Source organism: Salmo trutta, unplaced genomic scaffold, assembly GCF_901001165.1.
Source record: "Salmo trutta unplaced genomic scaffold, fSalTru1.1, whole genome shotgun sequence".
NCBI lineage: Eukaryota > Metazoa > Chordata > Actinopteri > Salmoniformes > Salmonidae > Salmo > Salmo trutta.
In genome coordinates, this window is record NW_021822941.1 from 4,949,413 (window position 1) to 4,966,081 (window position 16,669).

General features: G+C 42.0%; 2 protein-coding genes and 1 pseudogene across 2 annotated transcripts in view; all 3 read left to right on the plus strand.

Annotated features, from left to right (window-relative positions):
- The window catches only part of LOC115187368 (deleted in malignant brain tumors 1 protein-like), a 153,131-nt pseudogene that overhangs the window by 92,718 nt on the left and 43,744 nt on the right, over nt 1-16,669 (plus strand).
- The window catches only part of LOC115187372 (high affinity choline transporter 1), a 301,018-nt gene that overhangs the window by 61,395 nt on the left and 222,954 nt on the right, over nt 1-16,669 (plus strand). The gene's annotated exons all lie outside the window — the stretch shown is intronic.
- Nucleotides 9,649-15,099, plus strand: LOC115187392 (gastrula zinc finger protein XlCGF7.1-like). Its single transcript, XM_029746475.1, has 2 exons — nt 9,649-10,156; nt 14,360-15,099. The coding sequence occupies exons 1-2, from the start codon at nt 9,892-9,894 to the stop codon at nt 14,881-14,883; spliced, it is 789 nt and encodes a 262-aa protein (XP_029602335.1). The 5' UTR covers nt 9,649-9,891; the 3' UTR covers nt 14,884-15,099.

Here is a 16,669-nt window from a genome sequence, read left to right on the forward strand (position 1 = left end):
ACAGATTTAGAAACTTTGGGGTGTTTTCTATCCAAAGCTAATAATTATATGCATATTCTAGTTTCTGGGCAGGACTAATAATCAGATTAAATCGGGTACGTTTTTTATCCAGCCGTGAAAATACTGCCCCCTAGCCATAAGAGGTTAATTGTCATTCGGGTTATCAATGGGAAGAGCATTAGCAATATGTCCTGTCTGGTAACGCGTCTTGTTCAACGGATTTACATTGGCAGGTGCACAGGGAGAAACCCCATTAAAAAACTCAGTCGATCTCAAACTGCAGAAAAACTTTTGGAAGTCTTTATCAAAGTCTGTGGCCTGTGATGTTGAGACAAATGATTGTCCCTTATTATACAAGTGACAAAATTCACAAATTCAACAGCATAACGGCAGAGTCATGTCTTCAGTGTAAAACTAACAATGACTCAATAATCCATGCCTTCTGGGAATGTTATGATGTCATAAAGTTATGGGCGGAGTTAGAAAGTTGGCTGTAAGAAGTATTACAATGTAAATGTACTTTTAATCTGTCTGTCTGTATATTTCAAAACATGGCATTTGAGGGAGCAGTGAGATACCCCAGAGTTGGACAATACTTTTCTCGTTAATCATCTTAAATAGTGAAAACTGGAAGTCAACCAATCCTCTGTTATTAACGCAATGGAAAGGTCAAATGCTTTATTATCTAAAAATGTAAAGTGCTTGAGTTTGAGGCAATGTGGTGGAGATGGGGGTGTGTTCTAGTGGGTCTGGGCAGGTGTGATGTAATTAACGGAGATGGGGGTGTGTTCTAGTGGGACTGGGCAGATGTGATGTAGTTAATATTTATATGATGTTGTTATTTGTATATTTTGTATTGTTTATAAAATATCAAATGAAAAATATTTTTTAAGTCCCAATGCAAAGTTACCCCTCACACTGTTCTATTTTTGGAGTTATTATATAAAACCAATCAGAATTCAGAAGAATGCCAAAGTCAGGTGTGAAGTAATATGGAGGACCAGCCTATTCCCTATGATGTAAACTACAACAGAAATAACTTCAAATGTAGAACTTCAAATTAAACCAACCGTTTCCACTCATGACTTGAGTGAATAAAGTAAACCACAGTTTTGGAAATACATAACGCCATCGAACCAAATATCAAAGAATGTTAGCTGTATGCAGTTCTCTTAGCCAGCCCGCTAACATTAGTTATTTAGCCAACTAGCTATGGTCAGTGAGCTGGAGCCCAACTACTGGAGACCAGTTAGAACCCAACTAACAAAACCCAACTAAAACATGCAGATCAAAAGAGCAGAGAAACACATAATGATGTCATGGAAAATCCCCAACATCCAAAATAGATAGATTCCAGATGTCAGTCAGCTAGCAGTAAGCCAAGGTGGAAAAACAAACAAAACTCCCGTAGTGTACTTCACAGAGAATGCTGAAAAGTAGTGATGGGGAACATCTCCCTGAAGCATTGCCGCTTTCAACCAATAGTGTCAGAAATAGTTTTATTACTCAAAGCTTTGAGAAACACAGAATTTAGAACAGCCAAATTAATATAAAATTATTATAGACGATGTGCCACACCGTAGCAAATGCGCAGCGTAGCTTTTATGTCTTCTACTAAACCACTGGCCATGTTCGTGAGCATCAAGTCCATGCTGCATTGTGGGTAAATGGTGACTGGCTGACTGATTTATGAATAACAATGAGTAGTTATTTATGATGCAAGGTGATTTGTACATCAGTTAGTCTGCAGGTTGTTCAATGAAATGAAGCTTCAAACATCATTGATCACGTGCTGCTGATAAAGTGATAAAGGCATCGCCACACTGCTTTGAAGTATATTGCTTAGCGATTTTGACGCATGACTCGTAGCTGTCAGTATCAAATGTAAAGTACCTACCTAAAAGTTTTGTTTTTTTAAAGGAGCAAGCAGGTATGATTTTCTCTTTTGTTTTGAAGCCACGGTAAGAAGGCACCAGAGCCTAACGTGCTAATGGGTTCCCTCTAGATAACACAACCACACAGTGCATGAAAAGCATGAGGTGTGGCTAACGTTAGCAAGCTTGAGCTAGCATAGAAACTCAATAGCACAGATCCTCCATATGACGCTGAGAAATACTGCATTGTGGGTCTTTTTTTTTTTTACATTTTAGTCATTTAGCAGATGCTCTTATCCAGAGCAACTTACAGTAGTGAATGCATACATTTCAATTCATTTCATACATTTTTTTCTCCCATACTGGCCCCCCATGGGAATCAAACCCACAACCCTGGCATTGCAAACACCATGCTCTACCAACTTAGCCACAGGGAGGCAGACAGAAGATAGGGGTAGTTTAGAAGATATCCCAAAATAAATGAAAACATATGTAATAACGCAAAAACAACTGTTTGTACTTATAGGTAACCAGATCGTGAACACAACTAGGTTACTATAAGTCTTTAACCACACTGTATTGTTACGCTGGTGAGTAAAAACTGCTCCTACATGGTGTAACAATACATCATGTAGATGTATATAATGAACAGACCAGGTCTATACTGCTCCTACATGGTGTAACAATACATCATGTAGATGTACACTACCATTCAAAAGTTTGTGGTCACTTAGAAATGTCCTTGTTTTTTAAAGAAAATCACATTTTTCGTCCATTAAAATAACATCAAATTGATCATAAATACAGTGTAGACATTGTTAATGTTGTAAATGACTATTGTAGCTGGAAACGGCACATTTTTTTTTAATGGAATATCTACATAGACGTACAGAGGCCCATTATCAGCAACCATCACTCCTGTGTTCCAATGGCACGTTGTGTTAGCTAATCCAAGTTTATCATTTTAAAAGGCTAATTGATCATTAGAAAACCCTTTTGCAATTATGTTAGCACAGCTGAAAACTGTTGTGCTGATTTAACAAAGCTTTTGTAAACAAAAGCTTTGTTAAACCTTAAACCTGTTAAACCTTATGGCTGTGTTCAATGTGGGAAGAGTTTTACCACATCCAGCCAGCTGACTTCACACCAGAGAATACACACAGGAGAGAAACCTTATAGCTGGGATCAATGTGGGAAGAGTTTTACTCAGTCATTCAGCCTGATATACCACCAGAGAACACACACAGGAGAGAAATCTTATAGCTGTGATCAATGTGGGAAGAGTTTTACTACATCCAGCCAGCTGATTTCACACCAGAGAATACACACAGGAGAGAAATCTTATAGCTGTGATCAAAGTGGGAAGAGTTTTACTCAGTCATTCAGCCTGATATACCACCAGAGAACACACACAGGAGAGAATCCTTATAGCTGTGATCAAAGTGGGAAGAGTTTTACTCAGTCATTCAGCCTGATATACCACCAGAGAACACACACAGGAGATAAATCTTATAGCTGTGATCAATGTGGGAAGAGATACTCTAATAAAAGATCTCTGATCAAACATCAGAAAATACATACATGAAGGAGTTATTTCATGATATCAATGAAATGTCACCATGTAGATTGTTTTAACATTGTAGTAGGAATATTTTAATGATCTCACAATGTAGAATGTTTTAACATTGTAGTAAGAGTATTTTAATGATGTCAAAATGTAGAATGTTTTAACATTGTAGTAGGAGTATTTTAATGATGTCACAATGTAGAATGTTTTAACATTGTAGTAGGAGTATTTTAGTGATGTCACAATGTGAACACTAATCGTTTGCCCCCTGTTCAATTGATTTCAGCATGATATGGATATTAGCCTCATCAGGGGAAAAATCCAGGCTCTGAATTGATAGAGTACTATTTATATGATTTAACAGAAAGTGACTAACAAAAAAAGAGCTGTGTTACACTTACAACGTTGGTGACCCACTTGAATCAAAATGTAGCTAGATGTTTTCTACAAGTTGTCCTCTAACCAGTGATGTACACATTATTCCCAGATTCCATGTGGTTTTTGAGCTGTTAGTTTTAACAGGATGTGCAACCTCATCTCCCCACTCTCACGCAATTGATTTCAACCTGATATCGATGAGTGATGACAAATAAGTGTTGCGTTCCTTTGTTTAGCAACCTCTAAATTTAAATGCATCACTCCAAAATGTAGCTGACTGTCTTCTGCAGGTTGTCCTCTAACCAGTGAGGTAAAATATATCTCCCATTTCCATGTGTTGTTTTAGTTGTGTTAGTTTCAACAGCAAGTACAACCTGATTTCCCCCCTAATGGATATCAGTAATGTATTGCTACTAAACAGCAGCGTTGTTGTTGCTGGTGCAGTTTATAAGGTGTTTAAAAACATACATGTAATATGATTATGACAGATGTTTGTGTGTATATACATGTTTTATTATTCTATGCCTTCAAATTTCAAAAGGCACTCGCACATCTGAGCAATCTTTTTTTGCAGGTGCATGGCAACAGTTGAACAAGATGAAGGAGAAAGGAAACCGCACACTTCTCTTGATAGTATCACTGATCTTTAAGCTTATTAAGTCAAGATCAGTGTGCGGTTTCCATTTTCCTTCATATTATTCCATGCCTTACCATTCAGTCAATTATTGACAATACATATTAACAAAGGGGTGCACATTTGATTTTCATATTTCATATTATGTAACATTTAGTAATCATAATTATTTATGCAACCAGCTGACCATTTTTCGGTACAATTATATTGACATTGTTGCCCTGCTATTAGAATACCAGGGTTCACTCTCAGAAGTGCCAACCCAAATGTACTAGAGCATGACATTGGGGACTGGGCCCAGATCCAACAACATTCCTATCTAGTGAACCCTGAAAAGAGAGAGAAGCTCCGCAGTGAGGTGGAAAGTTACAATGGATGTTGCAGGAGTTTCCTCTTGAAATCAGACCGTGGTAAGGACAACTTGGTTGCTTAAATCCTCAATGGTGGGCAGTCAAAAATGTTTTGCGTTTCGCCAGTGCGTTGCCATGGATCCCACTTTATTTTGACTGCACGTTTTTCTGTATTGGAGATGAGTTTTGTTTGGGCTCGTTCCAAGGGGACGAGAGTTCTAGAAGCAAGTGAGTTTTAGGAAGACGATAGTTCTAGAAGCAAGTGAGTTTTAGGAAGACGATAGTTCTAGAAGCAAGTGAGTTTTAGGAAGACGAGAGTTCTAGAAGCAAGTGAGTTTTAGGAAGACGATAGTTCTAGAAGCAAGTGAGTTTTAGGAAGACGAGAGTTCTAGAAGCAAGTGAGTTTTAGGAAGACGATAGTTCTAGAAGCAAGTGAGTTTTAGGAAGACGATAGTTCTAGAAGCAAGTGAGTTTTAGGAAGACGATAGTTCTAGAAGCAAGTGAGTTTTAGGAAGACGATAGTTCTAGAAGCTAATGAGTTTTAGGAAGACGAGAGATCTAGAAGCAAGTGAGTTTTAGGAAGAAGATAGTTCTAGAAGCAAGTGAGTTTTAGGAAGACGATAGTTCTAGAAGCTAGTGAGTTTTAGGAAGACGAGAGTTCTAGAAGCTAGTGAGTTTTAGGAAGACGAGAGTTCTAGAAGCTAGTGAGTTTAAAAAAGAAAACATTGTAGAAATATATATATGTAAAAATACGTGTGTTTTCTTGTTTTTAATTGTTGACAGCCAGTAGACACCATGTTTATATTGGTGAAGCATTGTAGTTGATTATAATGTGAAATGGAAGTTGTTTTCTGTTGGTGGTGAGCAAACTTGTCCAACAAAAATATAGGACGTATTTGTTGTCTTAAGGGGGAAGGTGTTACAGGCTTTGGTTTTTCCATTTATGTTTTGAGGTTGGACTTTAGCACGTTAGCTCGTTAGCACGTCTAGCTCGCTCGTTAGCACGTCTAGCTCGCTCGTTAGCACGTCTAGCTCGCTCGTTAGCACGTCTAGCTCGCTCGTTAGCAGGTCTAGCCCGTTAGCAGGTCTAGCTCGTTAGCAGGTCTAGCTCGTTAGCAGGTCTAGCTCGTTAGCAGGTCTAGCTCGTTAACACGTCTAGCTCGTTAGCAGGTCTAGCTCGTTAGCAGGTCTAGCTCGTTAGCAGGTCTAGCTTGTTAGCACGTCTAGCTCGTTAGCACGTAGGACACACTGATTGGTGTCACCTCGTTAGTCAGTTTGTGTTCCACCTGTGCTGGCTTGTCCATCTCGTTAGTGGGAAGGTGTTTCACCTGAGCTGGTCCAGGTGCTATTTAAGAGTGTCTGGCCCAGTACGCCAGTTGTCTTCAAAGACGTGGAGGGTCAACAACTTTAGTTACGCTACCTTTTTGGTTTGCGTCCTGTCTTTAAGCTTGGTGTGGGTTTTTCTTTTCTTTGTCTCTTCTTGGGCAGAGTTAGTGGCTGTCTTTTAGGTCCCAGTTGTTGTTACTAGTCAACTTTCAGTGGACACCCCCATAGTGTCTTTCAGAACCACTCCTAAAACCCCACCTGTTTAGTTGTGGTTGTTGTCAGTGACTCTTTGTTAGTTCCCTCTTCTATTTAAGAGGCATTTCTGGTTTTCTTGCTGGGGAACGTAACAACAAACAATGGACTAAAACAAGCTTATATTTTGGGTTGGATATTGCATCCAATTCTTAATATTTTAATCAATGATATTTCCTTACAATGCTCATTAATCTTTCAGTTGTTATTATTCCGTTTTTTTATCCTGTTGTGGTAAATATTTCTGTTTTTGTTTCATTTGTTTTTTCTTTGTATTTTCCTGTGAAGCCATTGTGTTGTGTCAATGTCTGAAATGTGCTGTATAAATAAAGCTTGATTTGAACATATTGTAACCCAATGAAGAAATATGTGCAAAGCAACACAGATCTTAGTCCAACTTAGTATGAAAAACAGTATCAATCTGACTTTTCCAGCCTGCTGAAGGCGTGGTGGAGTGGTAAACACCACCCCCGGCTCTACCAGGGGCTTGAGGTGGTCTCCCACAGCTCCTCTTATATCATGTTCTGTGGCCTTGCCGTTCCATTTCTTGACTGCCCCTGCAACACAGAAACATATTTAGTCATATTATATAAAACACTCAAAGTAATGGATATGGAGCATCTATGGCCTCAGTTACACCTGGCACCTAAATGTGACTTCTGTCATCTGAAATTCACCCTCACCTTTGATGCGCATGAAACAAGTTATCTGGACACTTTGATTAAGAGGGAGGGGTGGCTTTAGCACAGACATATACAGGAAGCCAACGGACAGGAATTCCCTGTTAGCTTCCACCCTACACCTCTAGAAAATAACCTCTCCATCAGCCAATACTGTCGCATACGCAGGTTTTGTGGTACACAGAGTGACTATGACAAACAAACTGACTGTCTGGATGAGTGTTTCAGACAGCGGGGTTACCCGGAGGACTGTCTGGATGAGTGTTTCAGACAGCGGGGTTACCCAGAGGACTGTCTGGATGAGTGTTTCAGACAGCGGGGTTACCCAGAGGACTGTCTGGATTAGTGTTTCAGACAGCGGGGTTACCCAGAGGACTGTCCGGATGAGTGTTTCAGACAGCGGGGTTACCCAGAGGACTGTCCTGATGAGTGTTTCAGAAAGCGGGGTTACCCAGAGGACTGTCCGGATGAGTGTTTCAGACAGCGGGGTTACCCAGAGGACTGTCTGGATGAGCGTTTCAGACAGCGGGGTAACCCAGAGGACTGTCTGGATGAGTGTTTCAGACAGCGGGGTTACCCAGAGGACTGACCTGATGAGTGTTTCAGACAGCGGGGTTACCCAGAGGACTGTCCGGATGAGTGTTTCAGACAGCGGGGTTACCCAGAGGACTGTCCGGATGAGTGTTTCAGACAGCGGGGTTACCCAGAGGACTGTCCGGATGAGTGTTTCAGACAGCGGGGTTACCCAGAGGACTGTCCGGATGAGTGTTTCAGACAGCGGGGTTACCCAGAGGACTGTCCTGATGAGTGTTTCAGACAGCGGGGTTACCCAGAGGACTGTCCGGATGAGTGTTTCAGACAGCGGGGTTACCCAGAGGACTGTCTGGATGAGCGTTTCAGACAGCGGGGTAACCCAGAGGACTGTCTGGATGAGCGTTTCAGACAGCGGGGTTACCCAGAGGACTGTCTGGATGAGTGTTTCAGACAGCGGGGTTACCCAGAGGACTGTCTGGATGAGCGTTTCAGACAGCGGGGTAACCCAGAGGACTGTCTGGATGAGTGTTTCAGACAGCGGGGTTACCCAGAGGACTGTCTGGATGAGTGTTTCAGACAGCGGGGTTACCCAGAGGACTGTCTGGATGAGTGTTTCAGACAGCGGGGTTACCCAGAGGACTGTTTGGATGAGCGTTTCAGACAGCGAGGTTACCCAGAGGACTGTCTGGATGAGTGTTTCAGACAGCGGGGTTACCCAGAGGACTGTCTGGATGAGTGTTTCAGACAGCGGCGTTACCCAGAGGACTGTCTGGATGAGTGTTTCAGACAGTGGGGTTACCCAGAGGACTGTCTGGATGGGTGTTTCAGACAGCGGGTTACCCAGAGGACTGTCTGGATAAGTGTTTCAGACAGCGGGGTTACCCAGAGGACTGTCTGGATGAGTGTTTCAGACAGCGGGGTTAACCAGAGGACTGTCTGGATGAGCGTTTCAGATCTCGACAATGCTTCCTTCAGTACTCCCCAAACCTCCCCTCCCTCCAGACCAACATGTTCAATGCTTCCTTCAGTACTCCCCAAACCTCCCCTCCCTCCAGACCAACACGTTCAATGCTTCCTTCAGTACTCCCCAAACCTCCCCTCCCTCCAGACCAACACGTTCAATGCTTCCTTCAGTTCTCCCCACTTGGTAAACAGTTGGACCACATCATTAAAACACTGGCACGTCTTGATCATTGATCCACAACTGGAGAAGACGTTTAAAGAACCCCGACGGGTGGTCTTCAGACACGCCCCCAACATGAGTCACATGGTGGTGAGGTCTGATCTTCCACCAGTGCCACGTAGTACTTTCCTAGACAATGTGCCGGACGGTAATTATTGATGTGGCCCATGTACCCAGTGTAACTTTACCAGAAAAAAAAGCTACTTTTCTCCACGGACTGCAGGCGACAGGCTCAAGTCATGGTTGATTGGTCAATTGTAGCGGTAGTCATTTCGATGGCGACTTACTTTACAGTTATTTCGACCGCGGTGGTTATTGAAGTTGTGGTTTTGTGGAAGAAACCGTTGTTGTGCATCATCTTTCAATGCTCCAAAACCTGATAATGTACCAAACCTGTATAGGCTATTTGGGAATTTAACTTCAATTAACCTGAAAGTGTTCGAAGTAGAAACATCTGTTGTGTTGGTAGAATGTGTAAATACCCACCTCATTGGTTAATATTCACTGTAGTAGAAACATCTGTTGTGTTGGTAGAATGTGTAAAGACCCTCCTCATTGGTTAATATTCACTGTAGTAGAAACATCTGTTGTGTTGGTAGAATGTGTGAAGACCCACCTCATTGGTTAATAGTCACTGTAGTAGAAACATCTGTTGAGTTGGTAGAATGTAGAAGTAGGTTTTAAATTCATACTTATTACAAATCTGCAGTTGTCTTACTATTTTATTATTATTTAATGAAAGAAATGTAAAAATGCAATTTTTGTCTGGAAATAAAAGAAACATTTATCTGCGTTAACCACTCCAGTCAACAGATGGCGATATGTGTTTTTCAGGCGATGCTTTCAGCGTGACGTATAATGTAGTGGACGGGACGCTTCTTCAACAACATCTAGTCAGCCACCTCGGTAGCTTTCTAGCCGAAACATTCAAGCTGTTCAGACTGCTTCGGTGTATATTTGCCTCTGTATTTGGAACATAATTCTGTGTTTTAACTAGTTTCCCATTTAATGTGATATTTCCGTTTAGTCAGGTAACAGTAGCAGGCTTGATAAATGAGCCTGTCACTAGGCTAGTCGCTAACTAGCTAGGTTAGCTGGCTAACATCCCTGACCATGAGCTCACCAAGCTACTGCCCTCATGCTAAAAAAGAGGTCTGCTGGAAGGAGAAAGAAGGTATTTGGCTGAACGTTGTCGTGAAAGAGGAGAATGAAGAGGAGGATGTCACAGTAAATGAAGAAGTAGAGGGTGAGGCTGTTACAGAGAAAGAAGAGGAAGAAAACGATTATACTTTTTTTGGAGTGAATGAAGGAGAGATAACTGTCATTTTGAAGGAGGAGGAGAGGGAAGAAGAGGAGACAGAAGATCTGAGTAACACCAGTAAGTCCTGTCTTGAAAATAGTTGTTTTAATGATGCGTGGTTTTAAACGGCATTCTACTCTAGTTCTGAGCTTATATGCCGTTTTTAATGTAGGAATTGATAAAGCTACACTGTAAGATGTGAATACTATCAACAAGCTGGCCAACAACAACACTTTAACAATGGATTTGCACGCAAAATCACAACTTAAATGTCTCACGGAATGGGCTTGTCTTCATTCAATACTGCAATTCCATCGTACTAAACTCGAGGCGATTCCGAGCCCACTGTTGACTGCGGTCAAGTGATCCGACAGTCGCAAAACGTCAGGCCATCTGCTCTTCAGTTTCTTCTTGAATTTGCGTGCGCGAATTCACTTTACGGAATGGCGTTTTTTCAGGTAGGGAAACTTAGTTGAATGGACTCTCATGCACAGATAGTCGAGACGATGGCTACAAATCATTCCAAGCAAACCGTTTGAAGCAAACTTATTCAATCTTCCATAATACAAATGATACCAAATAGTTAATTTAATTTTCGCGTTATCGTAAAGTACTTTATCATTGCTGGAGTGCCAAGCGTAGGCTGGAGTGGTGTAAACGCTACAGCATACAATGACATTCTAGACCATTCTGTGCTTCCAACTTTGTGGCAACAATTTGGGGAAGGCCCTTTGTGTTTCAGCATGACAATGCCCCTGGACCTAGGTCCATACAGAAATGGTTTGTTGAGATCGGTGTAGAAGAACTTGACTGGCCTGCACAGAGCCCTGACCTCAACCCCATCGAACACCTTTGGGATGAATTGGAACGCCAACTGCGAGCCAGGCCTAATCGCCCAACATCAGTGCCCGACCTCACTAATGCTCTTGTGGCTGAATGGAAGCAAGTCCCCGCAGCAATGTTTCAACATCTAGTGGAAAGCCTTCCCAGAAGAGTGGAGGCTGTTATAGCAGCAAAGGGGGGACCAATCCCCTTTTTAATTCACATGATCTTGGAATAAGATGTTCGACAAGCAGGTGTCTACATACGTTTGGTCATGTAGTGTATCTAGCGTATTCCAAAGTTGCTCTATAATTCTGTCACTGAAATAAATGTTGCTGTGGTTACAGCAGCTAGCATAATCCTTACAATTTGGAAGGGTCATGGCCACTCCTACTCTGAAACAGTGGACAGTATCTATAGGACTTATTAAGGAAGTCAGACATGGTGTATGACTAGATTATGAACAGTATCTATAGGACTTATTAAGGAAGTCAGACATGGTGTATGACTAGATTATGAACAGTATCTATAGGACTTATTAAGGAAGTCAGACATGGTGTTTGACTAGATTATGAACAGTATCTATAGGATTTATTAAGGAAGTCAGACTTTCCTGTATATCATCCAAGCAGGCGGACAGACACTTTCCTGTATATCATCCAAGCAGGCGGACATACACTTTCCTGTATATCTTCCTAGCAGGTAGGCGGACAGAGATACAGTTGATGTCGGAAGTTTACATACACCTTAGCCAAATACGTTTAAACTCAGTTTTTCACAATTCCTGACATTTAATCTTAGTAAAAATTCACTGTCTTAGGTCAGTTAGGATCACCACTTTATTTTAAGAATGTCAAAATAATAGTAGAGAGAATTATTTTTTTCAGCTTTTATTTCTTTCATCACATTCCCAGTGGGTCAGAAGTTTACATATACTCAATTCGTATTTGGTAGCATTGCCTGTAAATTGTTTAACTTGGGTCAAATGTTTCGGATAGCCTTCCACAAGCTTCCCACAATAAGTTGGGTGAATTTTGGCCCATTCCTCTTGACAGAGCTGGTGTAGCTTAATCAGGTTTGTAGGCCTCCTTGCTCGCACACGCTTTTTCACTTCTGCCCACAAATGTTCTATGGGATTGAGGCCAGGGCTTTGTGATGGCCACTCCAATACCTTGACTTTGTTGTCCTTAAGCCATTTTGCCACAACTTTGGAAGCATGCTTGGGGTCATTGTCCATTTGGAAGACCCATTTGCAACCAAGCTTTTACTTCCTGACTGATGTCTTGATGTTGCTTCAATATATCCATATACTTTTCCACCCTCATGATGCCATCTATGTTGTGAAGTGCACCAGTCCCTCCTGCAGCAAAGCACCCCCACAACATCATGCTGCCACCCCCGTGCTTCAAGGTTGGGATGGTGTTCCTCGGCTTGCAAGCCTCCCCCTTTTTCCTCCAAACATAATGATGGTCATTATGGCCAAACAGTTCCATTTTTGTTACATCAGACTAGAGGACATTTCTCGAAAAAGTATGATATTTGTTCCCATGTGCAGTTGCAAACCGTAGTCTGGCTTTTTTTTATGGCGGTTTTGGAGCAGTGGCTCCTCCTTGCTGAGTGGCCTTTCAGGTTATGTCAATATAGGACTCGTTTTACTGTGGATATAGATACTTTTGTACCTGTTTCCTCCAGCATCTTCACAAGGTCCTTTGCTGCTGTTCTGGGATTGATTTGCACTTTTCGCACCAAAGTACGTCTCCTTCCAAAGCGGTATGACGGCTGCGTGGTCCCACGGTGTTTATACTTGCGTACTATTGTTTATACAGATAAACGTGGTACCCTCAGGAATTTGGAAATTCCTCCCAAGGATGAACCAGACTTGTGGAAGTCAAAAAAAAAAAACGGAGGTTTTGGCTCATTTTTTTTTTGATTTTCCCATGATGTCAAGCGAAGAGGCACAGAGTTTGAAGGTAGGCCTTGAAATACATCCACAGGTACACCTCCAATTGACTCAAATTATGTAAATTAACCTATCAGAAGCTTCTAAAGCCATGACATTTTCTGGAATTTTCCAAGCTGTTTAAAGGCACAGTCAACTTAGTGTATGTAAACTTCTGACTCACTGGAATTGTGATACAGTGAATTATAAGTGAAATAATCTGTCTGTAAACAATTGTTGGGAAAATTACTTGTATCATGCACAAAGTAGATGTACTAACCGACTTGCCAAAACTATAATTTGTTAACAAGAAATTTGTGGAGTGGTTGAAAAACAAGTTTTAATGACTCCCACCTAAGTGTATGTAAACTTCTGACTTCAACTGTACATGTGGGTGTGTGTGATCAAGTAGACCTCCGTCAGTGGAGACAGGAAGCACCAAGGAGACCTCCGTCAGTGGAGACAGGAAGCACCAAGGAGACCTCCGTCAGTGGAGACAGGAAGCACCAAGGAGTCCTCCGTCAGTGGAGACAGGAAGCACCAAGGAGACCTCCGTCGGTGGAGACAGGAAGCACCAAGGAGACCTCTGTCAGTGGAGACAGGAAGCACCAAGGAGACCTCCGTCAGTGGAGACAGGAAGCACCGAGGAGACCTCTGTCAGTGGAGACAGGAAGCACCGAGGAGACCTCTGTCAGTGGAGACAGGAAGCACCGAGGAGACCTCTGTCAGTGGAGACAGGAAGCACCGAGGAGACCTCTGTCAGTGGAGACAGGAAGCACCGAGGAGACCTCCGTCAGTGGAGACAGGAAGCACCGAGGAGACCTCCGTCAGTGGAGACAGGAAGCACCGAGGAGACCTCCGTCAGTGGAGACAGGAAGCACCGAGGAGACCTCCGTCAGTGGAGACAGGAAGCACCGAGGAGACCTCCGTCAGTGGAGACAGGAAGCACCAAGGAGACCTCTGTCACCGGAATCTGGCTCTCCTCTAAAGAAAAATATATTTGTTTATGCTTAATTCTTTCATAACATGAACAAATTATTTATTCATGGTTCATTCAATTATGTATAATGTGCCTTGAGCAAATTTGTTTCTTTCAATTATGTGTTGTGATTTTACCAAAATATACAGCTCACGTTTATGACATTGGTAACATTATCCTAGTAAACACCTGACTGCAGGACATTGAGGAAAATGTCTCATTGGGCCAGCTGATGGGCCCTGGGCAAATCTCTTGTACTGGGAGTACTCTGACATGACTTCCTCTTGTGTAATTATGCCTTAGTCAAGAGCTCCTTGTAAAAGGCAACCAGACTCCTCAACTCCTCCTGACCATACTGACTGTGTGGTTCTCTGACTAAGAACCACACAGAGACCTGCATTTTGTAGTTGCTTTAATAGTACTTGTGCAAACTGACTTCAGGTGATTGAGGGATCTAGTCTAGATTTTACGTCATAGGAAGTTTTATCATGTGGAGGTTTCCTTCAGGTCTCTGTTTAATTAAATAATCTGTCTTTGACAGGAGAGAGACCAGACTCTCCTTCTGACAGCAGGAAGAGTCCTTCAGGGAAACCAGACCCCGAGACGTCCAAACCAGCAGGCCGACATCACTGCTCCCAGTGTGGAAAGAGTTTTACTCAGTTAGGGAGCCTGAGAATACATAAGAGAATACACACTGGAGAGAAGCCTTACCACTGTTCCCAATGTGGAATGACGTTTACCCAGTTAGGGAGCCTGCAAAACCATGAGAGGGGACACACAGGGGAAAAGCTTTTCCAATGTTCCCATTGTGGAAAGAGTTTTGGCCAGGTAGGAAACCTGAACAAACATGAGAGGACACACACAGGTAAGAAGATGTACCGCTGCTCCCAGTGTGGAGAGAGATTTACCCGGTTAAGGTACCTGAAAGAGCATGAAAGAATACATACAAATACACAGGAGGAGAAGACATACCACTGCTCTTATTGTGGAAAGACATTTTCCCAGTCAGAGAACCTGAAAACACATGAGAGAATCGAGAGGCTGTGTTCTGACTTGTGTTTTTGACTGAGAATTTGTGTTTTTGTTTGGGCTGTCAGACTTCAGTTCACTTTGTGTAATGTTAGTGCACCATTTTTTAATTGCGATTAACCTATTGTCTGAAAGGGTTAAAAACACACTGAAAACATCCAAAATACATCCTATATACCGTTAACATCTACAATGCCATTTAAAAACAAGATGACATTGAGGTTAAATAAAGTGTGCTTTATCAATGGAACATATTTTGACATGTCCACTGTGGGGCTCTGTAGAGTCATAATATCCATAACAACTAGAGGTCAAACAGGGGAGATGGTTCACATCGATTTTCCACCATTCTATTTTCCCATAGGGCTGTGTTTTGTTTAGGCTTACCCTGGAGTGACGTTTTGATAACCATGTAAATATCCCTAGGACAAGGTGACTGAGGACACACAGTGTGTTGTGAATTTATTGTAATGTTTTTAAAATGGTTTAACTGCCTTTATTTTTGCTGGACCCCAGGAAGAGTAGCTGATGCCTTGGCAGGAACTAATGGGATCCATAATAAACCCCAGGAAGAGTAGCTGCTGCCTTGGCAGGAACTAATGGGGATCCATAATAAACCCCAGGAAGAGTAGCTGCTGCCTTGGCAGGAACTAATGGGGATCCATAATAAACCCCAGGAAGAGTAGCTGCTGCCTTGGCAGGAACTAATGGGGATCCATAATAAACCCCAGGAAGAGTAGCTGCTGCCTTGGCAGGAACTAATGGGGATCCATAATAAATACAAATACTTTTATCAATATATTTGTCTCTCTTTACTCTCGGATTCGAAAATGCTAATTAGCATCAAAGTAGATGACATGCAAGACTACAAATCCCTGCTCTAGAAAGAGTATTGGTGGTTACAAACGTCTTACATTTAAGAATGATGGAGGCCATTGTGTTCTTGGGGACCGTCAATGCTGCAGACATTTTTTGGTACCTTTCCCCAGATCTTTACCTCCACACAATCCTGTCTCAGAGCTCTACGGACAATTCCTTTGACCTCATGGCTTGGTTTTTGCTCTGACATGCACTGTCAACAGTGGGACCTTATATAGACAGGTGTGTGCCTTTCCAAATCATGTCTAATTAATTGCATTTACCACAGGTGGACTCCAATAAAGTTGTAGAAACATCTCAAGGATGATCAATGGATTCAGGATGCATCTGAGCTCAATTTCGAGTCTCATAGCAAAGGGTCTGAATACTTAAGTAAATACATGTGCAAAAATGTCTAAAAACCTGTTTTTGATTTGTTATTATGGGGTATTGTGTGTAGATTAATGAGGGGGGGAAAAATCAATTTTAGAATGAGGCTGTAACGTAACTAAATGTGGAAAAAGTGAATGGGTATGAATACTTAACGAATGCACTGTCTACCGCTGGCAGAGTTTTCTACCGCTGGCAGTTTTATACACAGTCACGTGATACGTGGTATAGAAAAGTCCAATCTTAGGAGAGTACATGGGAGGCACTATACTGTGTGTCTGCAGGTGTCTATCTGGTCAAAACCACTGATACAGGTGCCCCTCCACCCTCTGTTGGGATGGATCATGTCTACAGAGAAACCTAGATTCAAATACTTAGATTTGTGTGTATTGGGTATATGTTGTGAAATTGTTAGATATTACTTGTTAGATATTACTGCACTGTCGGAGCTAGAAACACAAGCATTTTGCTACACCCGCAATAACATTTGCTAAGCACGTGTATGTGACCAATAAAATGTGATTTGATTTGAAATAAACGTCCTATTTATCCAAGGTGCTTTTTTGGCTGGAGT

Bases quoted from the DNA above. Each gene is read 5' to 3' on its own strand.
- LOC115187392 (XM_029746475.1), top strand. From the start codon at position 9,892: ATGAGCTCACCAAGCTACTGCCCTCATGCTAAAAAAGAGGTCTGCTGG. The intron at 10,157-14,359 runs GTAAGTCCTGTC...TGTCTTTGACAG, and splicing joins AGAAGATCTGAGTAACACCA to GAGAGAGACCAGACTCTCCT.